Source organism: Haliotis cracherodii, unplaced genomic scaffold, assembly GCF_022045235.1.
Source record: "Haliotis cracherodii isolate W230 unplaced genomic scaffold, xgHalCrac1.p SCAF_9, whole genome shotgun sequence".
Lineage (NCBI taxonomy): Eukaryota > Metazoa > Mollusca > Gastropoda > Lepetellida > Haliotidae > Haliotis > Haliotis cracherodii.
In genome coordinates this window covers 51,154,210-51,172,455 of record NW_027266343.1, presented here as the reverse complement: position 1 = coordinate 51,172,455, position 18,246 = coordinate 51,154,210, and the positions used below count along the sequence as shown (strand labels likewise).

The window sequence follows — 18,246 nt, the reverse complement described above, 5'->3', positions numbered from 1 at the left end:
ATAAATATGTTTTATGAAAAAGTATTGCTTTGTTGTGTTTAATAACTTGTTTACATGTTTAAGGGAAAAATCTATCCAGGTATATACCAGATGTAAAGTGTGTATTCATTTAGGAGATAAACATAGTGTTTTCAATGTAGAGCACTGCTTCCTGTAGATTAACAGTGCTTTGGAACTGAACTGAACAGGTTTATTTATCATTGTTAAAGCTACAGATAACCTAGCTCTATATTGAAAACAAAGTATTTTTATCGCCTAATTCACATAGGTTTTCACCAAAGTGGTACTTTCCTCCTACATCAAGCTTCATATATATATATAACCGGATATATAAAATATATATATATATATATATATGTAAAGTCTAGATCAAACTAAACCAAGTCTAACTTCCTTGATTCCACAATAGCAGAAGAGGAAAGATTCTTTTGAAGAAAAAATTATTTTAGAGAAATGTTTTCATAGACTAAGTGTTCAAAGCAGGGTCAAACAAAAATCACTCACACATACATGTAGATTGTTATGTAAATTTTTTAAGGTGTTTTTGAAGGATTGAAATTTGAAATATAAAAAGGGTTTTGATAGGGATTTATGTGCAGATTGCTTAATTTTGAAAAATGCTAATATGCTTTTGGCTCTTCAATATAAGACCAGGGATGTGAAATCTCCGCGGAAACGCGGAAAATCGCGTTTTTTAAAACAGTAGTCCTCGGAAAAAAATCATCTTCCGCGTAAAAATTTAATTAAAAAAGACCTAATTTACAAGCCGTGAATATCGTCCGAATAGGTCTTCAGCAACTCATGCTTGATGTAAAAGGCGACTAACAGATCAGGTGGTCAGGCTCGCTCCCTTTGATGATGCATGTCCTGTTATCCCATTTGCGTGGATCGATGCTCATGATATCAATTACCGGATTCAGACTAGACTATTTACAAACCGCAGTAATAAAGCTGGAACATTGTGTTAAACAACAAACAGACGCACATCATGAGGATTCTGTGCGTGTCCTATGATAAAAACCTGTATTTTGATGGACTAAAATAAATTCTATCCCCTCCAGCAGAATTTACGATATTGGGCGAGGAACCCGGGTCAGAGTAGAATGGTGATCATGCAATTTTGAAGATATGGATGATGTAGGTTCATTCAATTACAGGTCACACGAATATGCTTTAATACTCTTGAGTGTGGTCATTTTTCCACTAAATTCATATGATAAGCTCTGGAAGGAGTACCTGTTTTAAATTCCCATAGGATTTCCTGGTGGGGATTGCCCATGTACAGGAGGGTGTGTCGGGGCGTTGATCGTGCACCAGCCCACTTGTTACCGTTCCAGACCTTCACAATGGCGTTCATATGGTCTGCGCCTTACGCGTGCCAGAAACCTATGGTCAAGGGTTCGAATCCTAAATTCGCCCTGATAGAGTTTCTAGGTTTGTCCACTCATGCACGTGCTCGCTGGCCCAGTCGACTAAGGCGCCGCGATTCGCTGTGCAGAGTTGCGTGCCTTGGGTACGCCGGGAACCTATAATTGTTGGTTCGAATCCCTGTTCGCCCGAATTATGTTTCTAGGTTTGTCAGGACCATACCCGTGCTCATGGGCTTCACCAAAGTGGTAAACGTCTACGACGTGCGCCACTTCGGGTTTTCCTCCCAGATTAAGCTGACACGCCGTGATATAACTGGAATACTTTTGTTAGGCGTCTTCAAACCAAACCCACTCACTCAAAATAGTCTGTCGCTGTTTCGTTTCATTATGTTGACGACTTGAGTTAGTTTCACATGATGCTGTTTACGCCATGAGACTCGTACATCATTCTGGCATTCATCATACAAATGATATGATTTAGGTTAAGATATATTAGATTATGATATGGCATGGCATATTGTGTTGGACATCTTTGTGATTATATGTTGGTGCTGGCAAATAGAAAGACGCCTTTACCAAGACTTCTCAGATTTTGGGTGGTTCAACTTTCCGACTGTGTGGCGTTGTCTCATTGAAACCTGATTGAAAAGATTTTATTATATATTTCAGTGTGAAAGACTCAGTTTTCTGAAGTTGAGAAAAGTGATATTTTCACTGCAGTGAACATAACGGAACTATTGTAATACAAGAATTCCCCCCCCCCCCCCCCCACCCCCCACCCCCCACCCCACCCTTAAATTGTTTCCCTTTTTCTTTATCGTTAGTGTGAAGCCTGTACACAAACTGTTGACGTTTATTTTCACATTAAACATTGGCAAGAAATAATATTGACAGGTGGTCATTTATGGAGTTAATAACACTTCCTGTCGGCTTTTATTCTCTCGAAAATGTTTCGTTATAAACTGTAAATTTCTCATTTCACTCGTCAATCGAGACTGTTCGTTTCTCATAGCGCCATTTTTGTCACTTGACCATATTGTATTCTTTCGCTAGCGGTCTTCTAGTTTTCAAAGTTGATTTTGTTTATAATCATATCTAAATGTGTGTTAAAGAATTTTCGTGACCCTAAATATTTTTTGATAATTTTGTTTATATTGTTTAAGATTGTGCAAACACGGAACTACGTTTTAAGTCGTAATTACAACGAGTGGTGAACCGTCCCTGTGTTTTCGGTAGGGAGAATTTACGTTTCAAGATTTTACATTTGTAATGCAATAATTTCATTTTCCGGTAGACACCGACACAAAAAGTATATAATAAATAGGATATTATATATATCTTGTGAAATATCATGTTTCCCTAATCTCGTGACGAGGGAATGGGGGATATTTTCACCCGTGGCTACGCCACTCGTGAAAATATATCCTTTCCTCACGTCATACGGTGAGAGAAACAAAATATTTCACTCGACACGTGAAATAACCCCTATGTATTCCCGAAATAACTTTCTTTGTGATTACATACTGCCTATATGTTGCAGATTAACAGCACAACGAGTCAATAGGTCATATTTATGCCATCTGTAAATAATCGCCAAATTAGAACAGATGTGGCTTTTCTAGAATATATCTTCACACATATTAACTTTCATTCTTGAAAGGAGTGAGAAAAGTATTAATTAACCCGAATTAATAAACGAGTTTACATCCACTTTGCAATAAATTAATCAGTATTAAAAACAACCGACTGCTACCTCAAGTTCAGCTATGCACGGACAAAATGTACAGAAACTATTGGCCTGATCTATTTTCAAAATCGTGAAATTTGGAAAAGAAAACCATAGGTTCCTATTTGTAACTAAAAAAAAACATTTTACAGAGAAAACATTAATTCCGGTCGTAATTCCAGTAATGTATGAGCCTATGAAGAACTCGCGTGAGAACCGAATAACTAACTTCACGTCTTGGACCAATTCCTTGTCTCATCTGAACTTGATATAGGCTATCCATAGCTGTGTTATTGATCCAAACGAGGTATGGGAGGAACTTCACACAAGAGTTAAACAGGGATTTAGTAATGAGGGGTATCAAATTCTGGTTCAGAGGACGTTAAGTGAGTGAGGGTTTGAGCTTTGGTTAAAGCCGCTTTTTGCAGTATGGTGGGAAGTAAAGGCACAAGCGATTCAGGGCTCAGATCAATACGACCACGGGCACATTTCGGACAACCAGGTCGTTGTTGATCATCAGATCCTGTCACGACTAAGGGGGCCTTAGAACAGAACTTCCAAACAGTAGTTAGACGTAGGGTATTTTTTGGCAAAAATCCAACCAAAGAGGACAGAAAAAACATTGACCCTGTGCACAGAGGTGTTTATTAAATAAATAGGACACAAAAAACATTCCACATCGGGTTAAATCATGCAAAGAAGACACCGTCCATGTCTTATGGTGTAGGTTCACAGTAGATCAGGTCCGCATCCTCGCTCTACCGTGAATCAGAAGCCCGTTGCACGCCAGGACAGGGTGCAAAAGGCTTCATGTCATTTTTATAGTGAGATACAACGACAGGTCCGACTTGTAACAAAAATTATACACATTTTAACAGCATATATATGACCTGGGTTTGATTCAAAGAAATCCTCATGCCCAACCCCATCATGAAATGTTCACACAGACTTGACGAGATGAAAGAGTTCGACCAAGGGAGACCCTGGGTAGACTACGGGTTCTACAGAAAGAGAGAGATAGAGAGACCTGGGCAGGCTGTACGAGAAGTTCCCGGGCCAACAGATTAAGAGGACAGAGTTTGACAAACCGACCACTATCCCATGGTCTCTCCCCAGGACATATCATTGTGGGGACGGACCAAGGGGGTGGTCGGCCAACAGACTCAATCCCCGTAGCGTGTTTCTGAAGGCATCTGTAAGAGCACCAAATTGGGCAGGTGGTCTGCACCTTGGTGCGGTCTTGTTTTTAGCTGAAGTGACTTTGAGCGCTCCTATCCAGAGTCCGGGAGTGGTGATGGTAGTTGAACCCTGCCGCCATTGGCTTATTATCATCCAATCAGAAAATGGAATGCTGTACACTCTTTGGCCCGAGAGCTTCCGGTGAAAGGTTTTAGAATCTAATATAATCTATACGCATCCCCTCTTTGCCTAAGACCCCGGGATCATTTTGTGGCTTCCGCTTGGGTGGATTAGTGTGGTTCGTGCCCCTGGGGCAGTGCTATCACAGATAGGGTCCCCGGGGGCTATGGGGAGGGTCAGAGGCTAAGAAGTGTGGGTTGATGTCAGACTAGATGTTCATCTAGACTAGGCTGCTGCCATTTCCTCCTCGTCTTGTTTACCCTTGATTTTAGATACAAATTCATTGTAGTCGAACAAGCCTTTCTCAATGGGGGATTCCTTCCATGTCTGCTTGATCTGAACACGAAGAATGAACATTGATTTACCACTGAGACAATGTTGGTGCAATGCTGAGGCCTACAACATAGCAAGTACTGTTTATACATATCCAGTAACCAATGTGAAGTTGTGAAAGCTGTTTCTGTCTTCAGCTGAATTGCATCTTCTAAATCGAGTTTACTTACATAGTGTGGTGCTTTTACAACCAATAGTTGTAGGTCCAAGAGATGTTCAAATGCCATTTTGACATCCTCAATTCGCTTTAAAATGACATATTTTCTGACCTTAAACGGCTGATTTGTAATTCAATCAGGAAACCAGGAATATCTTATCGTCAAAGATGGTACAAATTTGGTCCTTAAAATGTTAATTCCTATCACCTTATTCGTTTCTTAAATACGACTTCCAGATACATAACGGAGACTGCATGTTGTGTCTTTTTTCTACTCACCTCATCTGCGGTAAAATTATCACCCATATTTTGTAATAAATCCTTGACGCTGAAAAAATAATAGGAAGGCTTTGAAATATCGAAGTATGATACATATTCAGGTATTGCTGGATTTCACATGTTTGTGTCTTGTGATCATTCTACTAATAGCCAGTCAGTGGCCTATGCCAGAAGCAAGATTCTGGAAATAAATTTAATTCGACCTATAAAGAGCAGTTATAAATTAGTTTTAACTCTTGTGACCATAAATTAAGTTCGAGACAACCGTGAATACGACACGTCCGATCAAAATAGTGATACACAAACATGTATTATACGTTTGCCGGGACTGAACAGCGAGTTCGATAAAACCGGGGTTCGATACATCCGAATTCGAGACAACGACGTTCGACTGTACTTACTATTCTTCAGGAAGTTTTCCCTTGCCAGCATCATCGAACATGGCGAATGCATTCCTGATGGTATCTTCGGGATCAGTGCCTGTTAACAGAATAAGATAACTGTTATCTTGCAAGGCTTTTACCTTGTAGCAGAGACCATTTTTATGTGGTCCGTAGCTTCTGTGTCGCCATGGCAACAGTTTCCCTGCAAACCATTATTGTTTTTCACTGGGTGTATATCATATCACCATGACACTAGTTCCTCACATACCAATATGCTTTCAAGCTGTTTCAAATGACTATTGCATTATTCCATACATGTCAGTGTAGTTTTCAACCTGGTTGTCTGTTGCCATGGAAATGGTTCCTTTCATTGGATGGTGGAGGTGATATATTAGTATTTGCTTATTTGTTACCATGACAACAACCACTTGCATTGAGTCTTCGTTCTCGGGTTCCGTTACTTTGCAATATACAGCACTATTGTACTCTTGCCATGATAGAATTTGAGAGAGAGAGAGAGAGAGAGAGAGAGAGAGAGAGAGAGAGAGAGAGAGAGAGAGAGTGAAATAGAAATTAAGAGAGCGATTGAGAGATATTGTGAGATTGAGAGAGAGAGAGAGAGTGAAATAGAAATTGAGAGAGAGAAATTGAGCGAGAGATTGAGCGATTCACCGCTTTCATGGTGGTGAAATCAATCGTGAAACGTATACTCCTAAAGATGTAATTTGAGTCCTTCTTTAACGTTTCCACTTACCACTCAACTTTTCACCGAACAAGTTTAAGAACATCGTGAAGTTAAGTGGTCCCGGTGCCTCGGCCAACATTTCCTTGAGCTCTGCATCTGGGGGTATTCTTCCTGAAACACCACATCGTCATCATCTTAATGGTCAACTCTCGGTCTCATTGTATTCAGCTTTAGACATTCGTTAATAAGACTAGTCCAGAGAACAAGTGGATACCTTATTTCCCTAGTCCTCAAAGTGTGTAGCTAGGCCTGGTTGCACTCGACAGAAATGTTTACTATGTTCACACCAGGTTTATTCAGTTCCATTTTGTAGCAAAATTGAACCTTTGAGAACTGGTTCAGACTTATAGCCCTCATAGGAGGTATAAACGAAATTACTGACGATGCGTGATTCAATACTCACCAAAGTTACCGTACATATCCTTAAGATCTTCAATATCGATTACACCATCTCTGTTTTGGTCGATCATTGTGAAAGCCTAAAGAACACGGAGGTATCGTTAACAAACGAACGACAGAGTTCTGCCATTTCATACAAAACTGATCACTTAAACACACGAAACCGAATGAGCACATTATATACATATAACAGTGAATAAACACAAAATATCCAGTGAATATATCAAAATATCCAAAACTATTGATCACAATCATATTTTAAAATTAATATGAAATATAACAACTTGAAATATTACTTGAATTATATTAATTAAAAATATATATAATATCAGTTCCAAGTAATTCAAAGCATTCGTATATATTATTGTTAGATAATATATTGTTTAGATATATAGGTGGATAACGTTGTATTATTGAAAGAGGTGCTTAATTTGTTAGTTATAGACAGATCATAAATCATCCATGATGATTGGTCAGAGTAAGTTGAAAGAGGAATCTTATTGGTTGATGGCGGTGCACGCTTGAATTCCATCCGATGGTGGGAAAATTCAATCAATAAGGGAGATAACTCAGGTCATCTTGGCAGGCATGAGAACAGTTTGTTGGTAGGCGTGCGATAGGTTAAACATGGTCATCTTTGTAGTTGAAATAGGTCGTTTAGCATGCTTTTGGTCCAGGGGATGTTGAGTTTTATTTTTGAACACCGGTGAGTATTGTTTGTGCATGGATAGATACTTGAAGCTTAGGGAACAACCAGTTGTTGGACGTCGCAGCAAATATACGTTTTGGTAATTCATAGACATGGCAGCAGGCACCATTGTTGTGCAATTGAAGTTCTCTTCACTGGTTCTTTCAAAGATACGTTACATGCTTGAAAATGTCATTAATTCATCGGCATTGTCAAAATATTATAATAGCCATAACGGTTGATTTTTAAATTTCTTTAACTTTGTATCCATGCATTTCAGCCGGTTAAAAGAGATTGTTAGTCATAAGTACGTAACGAGAGGACATTGTTGTTAATTTGTTATGGTTGTATAGTCATGCGCCATAATTCTTCATGTCACCGGATATGACGTCATGTGATACGTCTCGTTTTCTGATTGGTCACCTCTTTGAACTCCTGAACCTGACTCTGACGAAACATCGCAAAAACGTTGGATGTTGCACGCTGAGCGCGCTTGGGTTCATCCCTTTTACTTTTAATTGCCTGAAATACAAGAAAATGTTACGTGATCAGTTCATATGTTCCTTGAGCGCAAGTTTGACAAGACGACCCTACCTCTTTCATTTCTTGCATAGTTTTCTTAGACATTTTTGCAAAGACGTTTGAGGCCTGTCTTTCCCCGCGGCCTTTCTTCGCTGCCTGTGAAACGAATAAAAAGTGAGACACAGTTAATAACGATAGAAAAGTCTCTATTATTTGAAAATGCCACTTACTTATAGATGTTTTCGTTTAAATAAAAAAATGTCATACTACTCTACATTTTTTTAAAACCTTTAAAAAAATTATTTTACCATTTATTCACAGCACAAAAATGCACATTTCACGTGTTTCCGTTTTATACGGAACACAAACATGGATATAGGAATTTATACAAAATCAAACAAACTATTCACAAACAAAACTGCATTCCTTTCTACTGAGAACACTCTAAGTGGCATTCAACAACTTTTATCACAACAAAATCTAACCATTAAATAATACTGTTTCAAACGGTTATTTTAGATATACGTTTCAGTGGCATTTTCAACCCCTCTATAATAAGAGACAGGACCATCGGAGATTCGTATGCCAGAGTATCCAAGCTTGCTATATCGACATGCTGAATCAACACTCGATATTGAGAAATCTTTTATGTCGAAATAACTTTCTTTGTTTTTCGTTTAACGCCAAACATTCAAGCTATATGAAGTAGGCATGTTTTTATTCGAGACCGGACCAAACCAGTGATTGATGTGATGAGCAACGCCCTACCAACGGGTACGTTAACACGCAATCGACCTGCATAACCATCCGATTCATTTTCTTGTCTCTTTATAAAAAAGGCTCAAATAACTTTCAATGCTGAGGTCATCAACCGTAAGTGAATATGTTTTGTCAACACGAACGCAACAAAATAGTTTCATATCTTATTTGCATGAATTATCGACACAAGTATATAAAGAGTCGCATGTTAGAATGTCACATGACTTTCGTCTCATCTTTTATTTACATATATTCTCTTCCATTGACAATTTATATTTTGTTGAATCTCCACTTAAAAATTGAATAGTTGGGCATTCACTTAATTTTGAAATATCACGAATTGAATTTGGTTTTCAAATGAGGCTTGTTGTCAAGGGAGGAAACTCTGCGATTTAGCAAAGCCGGTTTTCTGGCGTACGAAAGGTAATTACGTCAACATCACCGGTAGGCAAACTCCTCAACATTCACACGAGCACTCGGCTACGGTGCGACTACCCTCCACGACCAACCTAGACGGGGACACTACAAAAAACCTTAAAAGCTGCAACAAAAGCAAATTTAATAAACAGCCAAAATTAAATCTACAAACAATAACAATAGCACCACAGTGATGTCTAGAGACTACCAAAAACAACACACCGCTAATGGAATGTCTTCTGTACAAAACATGTGCGGCTATCATTCATAGTGCCTCATTCGTAAAAAAAATAATAAATTTTACATTTCAGAAATGATCTACTCCTAAACCATCAAATCTTTATTAAACTCTAAACAAGCGTTTCCATACTGACCCAATTTGAAAGCTGATAATCATAATATTGATATTAATTATGACCATAGGTATTATTAATGAGTGACAATATTTAGAAAAAACATGTTCAGAATGAGGCACTATTTCCTAATATAGAATTTACACACACAAGACCCAGAGCAAATCTAACTTTAATCAAATATTTTATATCAAATTTTAGAAAATACAAACAGAGTAAGGAAAGGAAATGGTATAGGAAAGAACAATGAGAGACAGATCTAGAGAGACAGATCTAGAGAGACAAAAGAGAAGACAATGGTCTGTTTGCTCTGGACCAGAAATCACTCAACCAATGCACATGTTGCTGTCACACCAGTATATGCACCTAATAGTTTCCATAGTGACACAAACATAAAACTCGATATGGATATAAAAACATTTAAGATTGAAAATCGCGATCGAAACATAAAATGAATTAGACAATATGTTACATTTATAGAACATTGAAAAGAATCCATATTTAATATACATGTAATGAGACAAATAATTCATCGATTACATTAATTACATATATGACATTATTAGTATCATTCTGTTAAAAAACTCTTTTGTGTAGAGCAACTTATAAAAGGACAGAAAATTCATCTAATAGTCCATTTAAATGGATGTCTATTGTTTAGAATGATTGCCAATACTGCATTTCAGTCATGTTTGAAAAGTCATCATTTTCAGAAGCTGTTGATATATATGTCTAATAAAAGCACACTTTTTTCTCATCTATCGGTTGCCACAATACAACCACGGCAAACGGTAACTTCTATCACGTGACTTCTCTACGTTACTGTAGGTAAAACGGATCTACTTTCATAGTTCACGATGTCGATACACGAGTACCTGCAACTCACTCCGCCGTAGCGAAAGTAGTCCCAGGTGTCACGCATGCGCAGAACGTTACCATCACACTTACCTCTTCTGCCATTTTGATTCTGAAATGAACAAGAAATGAACAACATTATTCACAGGTATTCAAAAGAAACTGATTTAGCATTGTGCAATATACATGAAATAGACGCATGTACTTTATTATTAAAAGGAAAAACTAATTCTAGAATAATCTTTTTTTTCAAATGATATATATATCAGTTCCTACTTTTTGGATAAAGTCTCATATAAGTGTTTCAGGGATCGCTTGATGTTTTATACCATGATATTCGCAGTAATACACATCAGCACATTTTTTCGTCCGCCTACATACATAACTGTTGGCAGTAAGCGATAAGGTAGGTAATATTGGCAAGCGGCCAACTCGTCTACACCGGCGGTACCATCTGAGTCGTCGATCAAAGGAACATTCCTTGCACGTTGCCATAGTAACGAAGAGAGCACATCCAGAATTCTCAAAAGATCCCATATATCTGTCCCGACCTGTGATCATCCTTCAGTGAATGCCGCTTCACTTAGACGATGTGTAGACAAGGAATACATTTATGTTGTTCGTTACAATAAACTTAACAATGTAATCAAACTTGTTTCGATCCATATGTAAATCTTCTTTCCGTTCGTGATCGCGTCAGTATCCATTTAGAAAAGAAAATCAAATTTTCAAATAAGTAAGAATTAAATGTCTAACTTTTCAAGTTACTCTTTGAGACGAGTATTGTGCACTAGTATGCACTTCTGATTCACCTGGCAAGTGTTTAATCGTATCTTAAAACAAAACTTTAATTATTTAAAACTGGGGAAATCTTGATCATCCTTTTCCTGTACGTACAACTTTACCACAATATTGTTCAATTCATACCATACCATACCATTATATTACATTACATTTGTTTTCAAACTACATTGTTAGAATGTCCCTACTTTGTATCTGGAATATATCTTTATGTTCTCTATTTGTAATATATTGCCACTGTTTCTTCATGGGACGTCACACAATACTTATCTTATCCTATCTTATAGTATCCCCTTTTGTCTCATAATACTGACCTTGTATGGGATCATTATGAGAAGGTATCTTTTTTGTTCATGTTCCATCCCGAAGGCGTACAAGGTGAAAAGGTTGTCAAAGGTCAAAAGAACTATACGGGCTATGCACCGACACAAATGCCAAAAATATGCAAAAGATGTAGAAACTAGGTTAAAAGAAATTCACCTGTTTCAGAACTGTTGGCATATATTATTGTAAACTTTAAATAAAGTGTTTATAATTATCGTCTTCATTTATTACCAGAAACATATTTATTCCAGGTCTTCAGTGAGTGTAACACATGATGTGATTTGACATATGTTGACAATTTAGTCAAGCATGTTATTCAAGTATAAAGCATCCCTTGGCATAATGACTGATGCAGCACATCGTACTGGCCCCTCCCCCTCCCCCTCCCTCTCAGGAACCCGTACCAGATTCAGCCATCGTACTTTGAGATCCCCGACCTCTACAAATACAGACGGTACTTCCAAGAAAACGTCTATAATTGGCACGGAGAAACATAATACCCCTCTCACCACAGCTTCCTACGGTGCACGCGCCTCCACCACCTCTCGGCTTCAGCAAAACAGATAGCAACCAGTGAGGCCCCTTTAGGGTTGAGTGATTGATCGTGTGTTATTGATGGTGTCAGTTACAGTTAAAATGGCAGTTACACGCAGGTTATTTTATAAAACGGTTTTCGTTTCCAAGCGGAAAAAAAGTTTCAACTGAATGTTGTTTCTTGGATTGGCCTGTTTTGAAATATCCCCATGAGTGCCCCAGATGTTTCTGAAGACGATGGTAGACCTATGCTCTTTTCCATCTTGTTACCTTCACTACCAAGCGAATGAACCATCTGGATTGAATAGCAACACACACACTACCTCCGAACATTGCCCTCTCTCTAGATGGACATGGAATTTTTTCAGGTACCAATAAAGAGATTATAGACTGTGGCACCAAATGTATATGCACCCCACTCCCCAATTCCCCCTGCATCTTTTTGATAAACGGAAATTGTTCTAGGGATATGATATTCCATGTAACCTTGAAATATTAATCATGAATGTTATCTGTATAATGTTAAAGATTCACAATTTTGAAATTGACAATAAAAAGTAACAACAGCTGAAATCGACAATGCTTGTTCATTTCACGGCTGAAATGTACGTTGATGTTGAAACAGGAGGAGTGACTGTTATTTCACTTCAGCCTCGCTGAGTAGTGACGAAGACGCCACTGCCAACATATGTCATATTTTTTTCAGGCAACAAACGGCTGAGTAATCACCTTTTCTAACAAGACAAACAGAATATACTATCATTATAAACAAAATACTATTTTGGCTCAAGATATCAAACAAATATCCTCCTAGTCACAAGATATCAAACAAAATTCCTCCCAGACATTTCAAGGTCTAGGTGCCAATTTCACCGTATGCCCTGTCAGTCAGGACAAAGACAACATCGACGTGAAATTGACAAGGTAGTAAAGGAGAGCACGCGAGAGGCATAATTTACGATGGTACTACTGTTTATGTTACCGTGTTAATTAATACCACCTGGCAAAGTAGAGAAAGTCATAACACAATCCTTGCGCTCCTTGATACACGATGACAGACGCGAAGCTACTGGGGTATAACGCCGGTATGCGTTAGAAGAAATGTATATGACACATGTACATTGTTAAGAACAATTACCCTAACTGTGTCAGCTGCAAAGCAGGAATAACCTAGCATATCGCAGCAACGGATCATTTAATCTAATGGGATAAAATCAAATAACTGTACATATCTATAATACTCTTTTTTTTATAAGAAATCGTAAATTTTAGCTGAACATTCCCAGGGATACCAAAATGAACTTGAAACCATATAAACAATTTTAAATGTACTTACCTTTAATTTGGTTCCGAAGACTGGTCTAAGATCTAAATACCGGTAGCGGACACTCGACTGGGCTGAGCACAGGGCGCTACGAAAGTGATTTCACCAGACTCCGTTATTATGCATACCTCAAGCCGATGACGTCACGGCCTCGATTCTCCATATCGGGAAGGCTGCCCTTTAGCCACGCAGGGTGAGGCTCGCTCGAGAGGGGGGCGAGGCAAGAAAGGCACTACCAATCGAAAAGTCGTGAAAAATCTCCCATTACATTCACAAAACGCGTCGCGAAACTATTTATGCCACGGTCGTTCGGATGTTGTTAAATGTCATAATCTCTATCAACTCATTAAGATAAGACTGTGTCCGGAATCTCTAATTCTTCCTTTGGAAATAACTATGATGTGATGAATTGAAGATTTCACACGGGTTAGTGTATTTCCACTTCTACACTTTTTTATATTTTTTTATAATTAATATCAATATCATATTTTTTTGTCAATTTAAAGCACGAATCGGTACATGTAATTATTTTCCTTACTTCCTGATTGTTTTGCCATACCTTCTGTTGGAACGTAACGAGATTTTGAGAAGTGTTTCTCAGGGTGTGTAGTTTTATATCAACTAGACGCTTACAAACTAAGTACACTTAGTCTGATAGTTATTGCAGACGTCTGTTGAACTTGATGATATAACGCCTGTTCCAGCATTCCAGGAGTCAACGCTTTAGGTGTCGATTTCTTGGCATGATGCCATCTACCTGCCACCTTGGTACTTTAGTGGTAACAAGGACGTACAGGTATTGTCCATCATTGCATGACCAATTACTTATTTTGACACTTCTGTGTTATGTGGTGTGTTGATGTTTGACACACGCAGAGGTGTGTTGCCTCACAGTATGGTACCTTACCGTTACTTCACGACCTGCAACGTGACTGAACATCTGTCTCTCTTCAGCAAAACAACTATCTTAATTACATATTCGGGTAATATAATACGTAAGTGTCTGTTAGAGACCATCATTCTCTTGCAGTATGCCTGTAACGCCTCATGGCAGTGAGAAAGACGTTATGACGTCATGACGTTATGACGTCGTGTACCGTATAGTTTTGCAACACGTATGTCAACTGGGTATATATACTAATTTGCTATCTGAACAAATATTGCACTACTTTACAAGATGACGCGCCTGTCGTGATAATTGTGATTGTCATCCGATGCAATAGATAAATTGATATTTATATAAAACAAACTATATATCGTGTGTAGATTACCTAAATTTATATGAACTTGTATGAAGAACAACATGCTTTCCGGAATTGGATATAGCTTTAATCAGCCTTGAACACATGCTTCTTGCTGCTGCCACTTGTAATGTTACGCTTGATAAGGTCACGCGTCATGCACGAGTGTGACGTCACCATGCTACACGATGCTGAGTTATGATGACATTATATATTATCTCTTCAGAGCCGTCCAAATTGCATTGGTATCGATCAACTTAACCAATAACCGACCCGTTGGATCCTGATTTGACGTGATCAACCCAGCTGTAAGTTGGTATTAAAAGTAAGATTTCTTATGTGTTATCACAAACGTTTGCTTACCCATGATAAACGATGTAAGTATTAACATAGTATACATGTTGTAATGTAAACAGTGTTAATGAAGTACAAACTCCTTTTCTTAAAGAAATAAAAATGGACAGGTTTAGATCTGAATGCATTGCATGTGCCGTTGTTACACAAGGGCATTCTATTGCAGGCGTTCACAGTTTATGTATTCTGAATCTTTGTTTTCTGTTCAAATATCTGTTGCTGTTTTCCACAGTTTCTATTTTCGAGACACATACAAACATTTGCTTCCAGGGTACCGACGCCATGAATCATAAAATTATCTTTAAGTTGCTAAATTCAGAATCTACATTTTTAACAAGCATTTTTTCTACTGGATCACTACCAAACAGTGTTGACTACCATCCAAACTGCAGCCTCTCTCACTACGGGTCCAAGATGCCGGTGCAATATCATTAATCAGAGTTCAACAGCAACTCATAAATTAAGCGCTTCCCTGCACGCAAGGTATTGCCATGTCCTACACAGTAGAAATGCTGAGACTAAGTCTGATTATGTTTCTTGCAGATGTGTTATATCAACAACTGTGATGACATAGTCTACATACCACCTCCTGCTGCAAACTAGGTATTTTATGTTGTGTTTTGTAAATGCAAGCTATTCTCGATGAGTGAAGGGTTCCTGCTTCTGGAATATGGCTGCTTCAACGTACATACAAACATACCTGGTTGCCACTGGTTGTGGTAGGCTGTGGTGTTAGTTGCATGTACGAGAACTTAGTGTAGCCAGCAATAGCCCAAAGAAAAGCACAACCCGGTATTTTAAGAAAATTTCGGTTTGGATGTACAACTCCCAGTTTCCCCAGAACTGAGAGTCAAATTATGGTTTTCAGAAGATGCTTTGCATGTATGCTAGTCAATATTCTACCCTAGACGATACAGTTTTATAGTTCTGGGTTTATGTCAGTGGTAATGTATGCAACCTCATGATTTACCCTGGGTGTGCCTGCCTGTTTCACGATCCATGTTTTACATACATTTGAGCATGATAACTGAGGGTGAGGCTTTACTGCATGGTTTGGCGTCTCAAAACTGTATAACTATACCGCTAAATACTGTGTACTTGCAAAGTGATTTCACCATAAGAATGCATGTTCTTACACATTGTGCATGTTGTTTAAGGAACGATTCCTGCCTACATACAGCCGTACAACTTAACTAAATGATTTTCCCATTTAATATGTTCTTGTGTGAAATGCATTTAATCTTTGACTGATAAACGGTGTTATACGACGATAGATACGTTTTGCCGTATTGCACCAGCTCATATGTTTATTCTTAGTCTCCTTGTCGAGAATCTCTCATATTTAACATGCGTGAATTCTACCAGTGTGTCTTACGTTCGTGTTTCTCCTTGATAACAAATCCAGATTTACTTTAAAAAACTTATAATAGAATAAAACCGCGAAAACCATGAGCATGTAGTATTAATACCCGTACTAATATATTAAAATTAACCATAATGTTCATCTCGTTCACCAAAACACCAACATGGCGGAACAACTTCCTCCATTAAAACGTCACTTCCCAAACGCCAGAACGAGGCTGGGCTTATATAGATTATGGGTTAGTCATGGCGTGCGCAGCCCGGCTTGTAATGCTGATATTTAGCCCCGTAGCGCCTGGCATAGCCAAATACAGTCAAGACAGGGACGGCGAGGGAACATCCCTTCCCCTGTTAATAATATCCCCCTGCCCGCTCCGTGAAACGCTAAACTTTGCAGATGTGCCGGGCACTCGTCTCCTCCATTCATCTAAGGCGATAGCATGCACAGCTGTCTGAGATAACATGTTATATAATGATGAGGTTGCAGCAACCACTGGATGGGGAAGAAAAGTCGTGTTACAGTTTCACCTTTTTTTGCAACTATCCAAGTATACATTAGTTAAAGTTAGAATTTAAAATGCTTTGAAAGTGTCTAGCTGTGAGCGGTGAGGCGAGAACAGGTCACCTGCGTAAGAAACAGATAATCTTTGAAAAGACGGTTTGTTACTGAGACGTCTGTATATACATTTGTATCAAAGGTACCTTATATTCTGATATATAGCACTATAGCATACTAATTTGATCCTATATAGTATTACAAATTGACATATATTCTTTGCGAGAAGAAAGACACATTCACCTTGTCCAAGATAAGATAAGATCTATTTATTGTGAGAAACATTCCATTACGGAACAGAGGCAACTTTGTAGACATAAACTGACGTAAACGTACATGTAGTATTTTGAGAGTATTTACAGAAGACATTTAAGAAAAGAATATAAGTTATGTACATACATACACATACACACACATATTGACCTCAACAATCAAGCCGTATAAGGCAGCATACCGTTAATGCTTGAATAGACGTTAGGGTAAGTTATTGCGTAGACATTTTACACCCAGCCTTTTTTGTCAAGGCAGTCGTCTATTTTTTAATTAAGTTAATAACTTTTACCTTCAATGAAGATTCGACGTCTAATTTGAATAAAACGTGTGTGGTTTGCATTGGGTGTGATCACAGACAGACAGATAGACAGACAGGGAGGCATACTTTGTTTTGACTCAAGCCATATTTGGCCTCTGGCCATGTACACAAGATACATATTATCATTGGCGTAATGGACATAATTATAATTACAATACTTTGTTATTTGTACAGAATAAAGTTTAGAACTTCGTCTAGGATAAACAATATAAATATAACTTAATTGCTGTTTCTTAATTTTAAAGATTCACAGACATGTTTGGCTAAATTTCTTTCACAATCAATATTATCAGATGTAAATAACTGAACAAATTTGAATATTGATGGGTTTACATGATAATTTTCTTACGAAACAAACATCTCAATTTTCTGTAGAAAGACAAATTAATACAAAGTAAAATTCATCTTCACATCGTTGGTATTACATTTTAAATATTTTCTCTCCCCTCGGAGAATCCTACTGGTGCCATGTGTCCCAGTTTCAAATCGGAGGGAATGAGATGACAATCTTAATCTAGTAAATGCGACTCTATAATTATAATTTAATACATTACCAATATACTTTTCTATTCCAAAGATGAGCTTAAACTGTTTGCATAATAGATATGATGATTCTCTTAATTCCTGATTCATAGTGTTATATAATTATCTTCTGGACGCAGTCTCAGTAATTTACAAAAGGAAGAAACATTTATGTTAAAAGGTGAGATACACACATGGTAAAAGCTGTCGTTTCAAAATCACTAAATTTATCTATGTTTTGACCCGGCGCCTATTCAGTGCAGGCGTTTATTCATTTTGCGAGTCTGTCAG

The 18,246-nt window shown here is 37.9% G+C and overlaps 1 protein-coding gene and 1 long non-coding RNA gene across 3 annotated transcripts; one reads left to right on the top strand and one right to left on the bottom strand.

The window, feature by feature from the left end:
• Nucleotides 1-3,718: 3,718 nt before the first annotated feature.
• LOC139452402 (myosin regulatory light chain A, smooth adductor muscle-like) lies at nt 3,719-13,444 on the bottom strand. Of its 2 annotated transcripts, none has more exons than XM_071233871.1 (8): nt 13,341-13,444; nt 10,439-10,457; nt 8,034-8,117; nt 6,756-6,831; nt 6,362-6,463; nt 5,626-5,704; nt 5,225-5,273; nt 3,719-4,791 (listed from the first exon to the last, which is right to left on the bottom strand). In XM_071233871.1, exons 2-8 carry the CDS (start codon nt 10,448-10,450, stop codon nt 4,681-4,683), a joined length of 513 nt encoding a protein of 170 aa, XP_071089972.1. In that variant the 5' UTR covers nt 10,451-10,457; nt 13,341-13,444; the 3' UTR covers nt 3,719-4,680. The 2 variants fall into 2 exon arrangements, with proteins under 2 accessions (XP_071089972.1, XP_071089971.1); XM_071233870.1 differs by lacking the exon at nt 8,034-8,117 and adding an exon at nt 7,863-7,961.
• Nucleotides 13,445-13,554: 110 nt separating this feature from the next.
• Nucleotides 13,555-14,888, top strand: LOC139452403 (uncharacterized). Its single transcript, XR_011652369.1, has 3 exons — nt 13,555-13,754; nt 14,033-14,124; nt 14,796-14,888. It is a non-coding gene; the product is annotated as an uncharacterized lncRNA (long non-coding RNA).
• The last annotated feature ends 3,358 nt before the right edge of the window (nt 14,889-18,246 follow it).